Source organism: Gekko japonicus, unplaced genomic scaffold, assembly GCF_001447785.1.
Source record: "Gekko japonicus isolate JY-2015 unplaced genomic scaffold, Gekko_japonicus_V1.1 scaffold2754, whole genome shotgun sequence".
NCBI classification, from domain to species: Eukaryota; Metazoa; Chordata; class Lepidosauria; order Squamata; family Gekkonidae; genus Gekko; species Gekko japonicus.
The window spans coordinates 53687-59298 of record NW_015163689.1 but is presented as its reverse complement, the minus strand read 5'-3'; the positions used below and the strand labels follow the sequence as shown (position 1 = coordinate 59298).

Genomic DNA, 5612 nt, shown 5'->3' with positions numbered 1-5612 from the left:
TGCCTCTGGTGTTATCTCTATGGGAGGGGGAGACCAAAAGGAGATGCCTTTTGGCCTTCTATTGTAACTAATTAGGGCTATTAGAACCAAAAGGTTTTCCTGCCAGGTGCAAGTGATTTGCATTTCTTAACACTTACAGTTAAGAAATGCAAATCCTGCAAGTGTTAAGAAATGCAAATCCTCCAAGTGATTTGCATTTCTTAACACTTACAGTTCGTTTCAAAGGAATTGAAAGGATTTGATAATACACACACGAGTTCCTGTTTCCCATGCTTGTCACAGGGCAGTGGTTACTATACTGTCTTTACAGGGCATGATGGGAGTCAGGTTTTCTACTAACATGAACCAAACTAAAAGCTTAATATAAGGAGGATTGCTTCATAAAAGCCGAACCTATGCATATAAAATTATTATCTCCACAGGTGGAAGTGGTGGAACTTAGCCCCTCCCTCGCATTTACTGAAACAGAATTTTTAAAAAGTAAAACCACCCTTCAAAGTACAAACTTTTTTCCTCATGGAAGAGTCCGCATGACCCTTAAGTAGTTTATCTATGGTAATTTGTTCCTTGCATTTTTAAAGCTGTATACTCCCCTCACCCTCATATTAAAAATGAACAGGGTGTACAAGAAAATTGCGCTGTATAATCTACATGTACATGTAATGATTTTGCAGCATTTTGCCACAAGAGGGCAGACTGTAGAAGGTTCTTGAAGTCAGGCTGGCATTCCAACTGTGCTTTAAAACAGCAAAGGGAAAAAATCAAGCACAACTTTCTCCTTTGCACGCTTCAGGTCGCTGTGAGAACAAGCAAATGCAAAACTCAAAGGGATTTTTGTATCCAAAGAAACTCCACAGATTTCCCTGTGAAGCCAAGACATCACAAGAAGCGTCTAGTTGGGACTACCTTTTCTTCCCCCTCAGACCTGTCTGTTAATTCACTTTTCATTACTCAAAGGATTTACTGAGGGTCCAAGAGTCTCTGCTCATGAATAAAGGCCAGGAAAAAAGGAGAATCTGAAAACAATTGCAAGCGCTGGGGTGAGTTTCTTTAAGTGTTTCCTCCGCCCTTCTTGCTTTGTCCAAATCTGTAGGAGCTTTCCTGTTAAACAGCTCGTGGCATATTTCACAGCCTGCGGGTTTGCTTCTGTAGCCTTTTTCGAGACCGGCTCAGTCTTCTCAGTGGAGATTTATTAATATAAACTGACTTGATTCTCAGTTGCTCTGGTGAAACTGCTTCAATAAAAATTTTGAGGGTGGGTGGAAGGCTGTCAGAAATAAGGCTGCAATCAAATTAAAATGGCAGATGACATTAGTTTCTCAGATCTGGACAGTGATGGGTCAGAGAACAGTGAAGAAACTGAGATTATAGTCAACGTTGGAGGGGTAAGGCAGGTGCTGTACAGTGATCATCTAAACCAATACCCGAATACAAGACTGGCAGAGCTTATGAACTGCTTGCCAGGGGGGTATGACATTATTTTCTCTCTTTGCGATGACTACGATCCTGGGAAAAGAGAATTTTACTTCGACAGAGATCCCGATGCTTTCAAATGCATTGTTGACGTGTATTACTTTGGGGAGGTTCACATGAAGAAAGGAATATGCCCCATTTGTTTCAAGAATGAGATGGAATTTTGGAAAGTGGATCTCAAATTTTTGGACGACTGCTGCAAAACTCATCTCAGTGAAAAAAAGGAGGAACTCGAAGAGATAGCCCATCGGGTCCAGTCGATTTTGGATGACTTGGGAGTGGACAGCTCTGAAAACCGCTGGAAGAAATGCCAAAAATGTATTTGGAAATTCATGGAAAAACCAGAGTCTTCCTACCCAGCTCGAGTAACAGCAGTTCTGTCTTTTCTGTTCATCCTAACCTCCTCAGTAGTGATGTGTGTGGGGACCATCCCGGAACTGCAGGTGCTGGACTCCGAAGGAAAAGCTGTGGAGCACCCAGTACTGGATAAGATTGAGATAGCTTGCATCGGCTGGTTTACCCTTGAGTATATCCTCAGACTCATCTCCTCTCCTAATAAACTGCATTTTGCTCTTTCTTTCATGAACATCATTGACATTTCTGCAATACTTCCCTTCTACGTTAGCCTGATATTGACTCATTTGGGTGCCAGATTGATGGAGTTAACCAATGTGCAGCAAGCTGTCCAAGCGCTCCGAATTATGAGGATTGCAAGGATTTTCAAACTAGCACGCCATTCCTCGGGTCTACAAACTTTAACCTATGCTCTAAAGAGGAGCTTTAAGGAGCTGGGGCTTCTGCTGATGTACTTAGCTGTTGGGATTTTTGTGTTTTCTGCCCTTGGTTATACGATGGAGCAAAACCACCCAGAGACGTTGTTTAAGAGCATCCCTCAATCCTTCTGGTGGGCAATAATAACCATGACTACTGTGGGCTATGGGGACATCTATCCAAAGACCACACTGGGGAAACTGAATGCTGCCATCAGTTTCCTTTGCGGGGTAATAGCCATTGCACTGCCAATCCACCCCATCATTAACAACTTTGTCAGATATTATAATAAGCAGAGAGTTTTGGAGACAGCGGCCAAGCATGAACTGGAACTGATGGAGCTAAATGCTGGCGATAGGAAAGGTGGAAGCCCCAAAGATGAACCATCATATCTTTCACGAAAAGGAAAAGGAGATCCTCAGTGGAGGAGCCAGCTCAAAGTCTCTTTCAGTGACACATTCATTCACTTCCGGTCAGATGATAAACACCACCGAACCAGACTTCGGAGCTGTAAGTAGACTCCAGGAGTTTGCCTGTATTCAGCACAAACCTGGAATAAGAATGAAATCTTATATTGAAAAGATTAAAGAGACTCTTTTGAGACCAGCCTCTCTTACCCAGCACGCCACCTCCCTCTGCACGGGTATCTCCATCTCAGTTTGGTAACCCATAGCCTATAGAACCTGCACACAAAACAAATGTATGGTCAAATAATAATAAATGCGTCCTGACACCAAACCCTTTGTAACTATTTCAGAGGTTAACAACAGCATATCAGTCAGTAACTGTATCATGATTTGGATGTGAAGCCTTATGAACTCACAAAAATGTATGAATATTAATAAAAGAAAAAAATCATATCACCAAAAGAACATATGCTGTAGGCTTTGTCAAATGTCTGTTTAAGTTGGAAAGAACTGCTTAAATTAAATCAAACATGTCACTTCTAAAACTTTTGTGTATCTGGCATGTCAGTTAACAAAAGACATCCCTAGAAAGGTCTGGTGCTCCTGAGATGAACAAAAGGCAAAGAAATCTCTACCCTCTCAGCTCTAAACTGGTGAATGCCTGCTTCCTTCTTGGGTACAGAAAAAAGTATTGCTTCAGACCGATCTACTGAAAGGGCACTGAGCCATTGTACTACTGATAGAACTATTAATGCAAACAGAGTGGTCCCCAAATATCGGATAAGATTGTCTTTTGCTTCTTATTATGCCTTATGGAAGCATGTTATTGCATTTCAAAATTAGTTTTAAACTTCTGTTTTCCAATCAGTTCTTTTTGGAAACACCTAGGGTATTAAAGAAAACTTAACCTGACTTGTTGCTTTGCAGATCCCCCCTGCATTCAATCAAAATCTCTAGTACATAGCAGGTGTTCTCTATTTATGATAAGAACTTGTGCATACAACTTGGAAAACACGTACCTGGACTACTTAATAAGAGGGAAGCATGCTGTATGTTTAAATCCCTACTGCAGTTCAGTGTAGAACTTTGTAATTTATGGAGTAATGTATGTGGACACAGCTCTTGTGGTCCTTGTAGCTAAGGAAAACATCTTGTAAAATCAACAGAAGTTGAAGTGCCAGAGCTAGCCTGCTTAATGTCATTGAAATACTCATTATACCCAGCACTGTGTGGCTCAGATACTCAGGCAATATTTGCATCTAAGAGCAAAGACAGCTGTACTGTCTAACTGAAATGCTAGGTTTTTTCCTACATGTGTCACCCCCCAAAAAAGGGGGTAGTCTTAAGTTTGCATACAAGTTACAGTTACGTACACTAATAATAATTTTAAAAACCTTTTGCATAAAAACCATTTTTAGGGGGATCATCTTACATTCAGGGCCCTCTTCCCCTCAGGTAAATATGATATTGTAATGCAGAACATTTGCTCCTCCAAAAACTAGTGCTTCAATGCATTGAAACTACTTCATCCTTGACAGAATATACCTACATCTGCACTTATTTTAACAAACATTGGCTGAGTTCAGACTGGCAGTATGAAGCGTGAGGGAGTCGTGGCAAAAAGACCCGGAACAACTTGTTCCGGGTATTCCTGGTCACACTCCACCAAAAGGAGGCGCAAGGGAGCGTTCGCACTGTTGTGGAGCCGCAGCTGTAAGCGGCTTTTTTTCACTCCAGCAACATGTGCTTATGCGTCTGTTTCTGGAGCGGCTTTTTTGCGGCGTTCACACTTCCGGAAAGCGGGATCAACGTGCTCTCCAGGGTTTGCTACCACTTTCACCTGGTACTTTTTAAACTCGGGAGGCAAGCGTTAGAAGACAGGTTGAGTATGGCTGGGGAATGCCTGACAGCTGTGCCTGTGTGAACCGGCCCTTTTAATCCATTTGTGAAACGCGCCTATATCGGGCCACACTGCCAGTCTGAACTTGGCCATTGATCTACTTATTTGAATGAGTAGCTCCATTAACATTTTTGCTAGGAGAATGGTCAGAGGTCACAGGGATCCCTTCCACAGAGTCAATGGCAAGAGTCTGCTGTTGTTCCTGAGGATCTAGACTAGTATTTTTCAAATATTTGACAGCCAACAGACTTTTTCTCTGACTTAAAAGCCATGTTCTACTTTATTCTTACATGTAAAAAAAGTTTACTTTGTGGTGTGTGTATCCCTCCTTAGAGGAGACTGCTCTTTTCGTTCTGTGCGAGTCACTGTTTTTAGTGAGCTTCCTCACTGGAAGGAGGAAAAGGCAAGGAAAAACCAGCTTCCGCTAAAGCTGCTTAGTTCTGCATTGCCTTTGTGGGGGTGACTGAACATTGCAATCACACCAGACACAAAAGTGGGGCAGAAATTAGAGAGTTGGGTGCTCTCTCTCTCTCTTTGAGAAGCAGATGCAAAATGTCGTGAGGAAAGATTAAAAATCCACTATTTCTTCCCCATTCACCCAAACCTCAATTTCCTTATCTTTATATGGAAACGACAACCAACTTTGTTACAAGAAAATTAATGTGTAGAAACTAGAACTGGGGAAGGAGAAAGAACACCAACTCAAAACCCAACATGCAAGACCTAAATAAAACTGTCAAGTACAGCTACCAGAGCAATGGCTCTTGTTTAACACAACATTCAACATGGCAATGACTCATTATATTAATAGTAATTATTTCTTTAGTTAGGCACAGCCTCCAGCAAGCGGGGATGTGGTAAATTACACGGCTTTGGAAATAGAGGCACAACACTTCTCTAGGGGCAGAGAATGTTAGAAACTGTGTTCTCCAAAAAGCCACTTTTCCCCACTCTGCAGTGGAACCAGGAAACGCTAAGGTCTCAGTCCACTTACACAGAAATAAAACAGGCCGCATACAAACAGACAATACATTTCCCTTGGAAATGTGCATGGAAATTTT

The 5612-nt window shown here is 41.8% G+C and overlaps 1 protein-coding gene across 1 annotated transcript; it reads left to right on the top strand.

Annotated features, from left to right (window-relative positions):
- The first annotated feature begins 805 nt into the window (after positions 1-805).
- Positions 806-3105, top strand: KCNF1 (potassium channel, voltage gated modifier subfamily F, member 1). The gene has a single exon (XM_015407781.1). It carries the CDS (start codon positions 1299-1301, stop codon positions 2760-2762), a length of 1464 nt encoding a protein of 487 aa, XP_015263267.1. The 5' UTR covers positions 806-1298; the 3' UTR covers positions 2763-3105.
- Positions 3106-5612: the final 2507 nt, after the last annotated feature.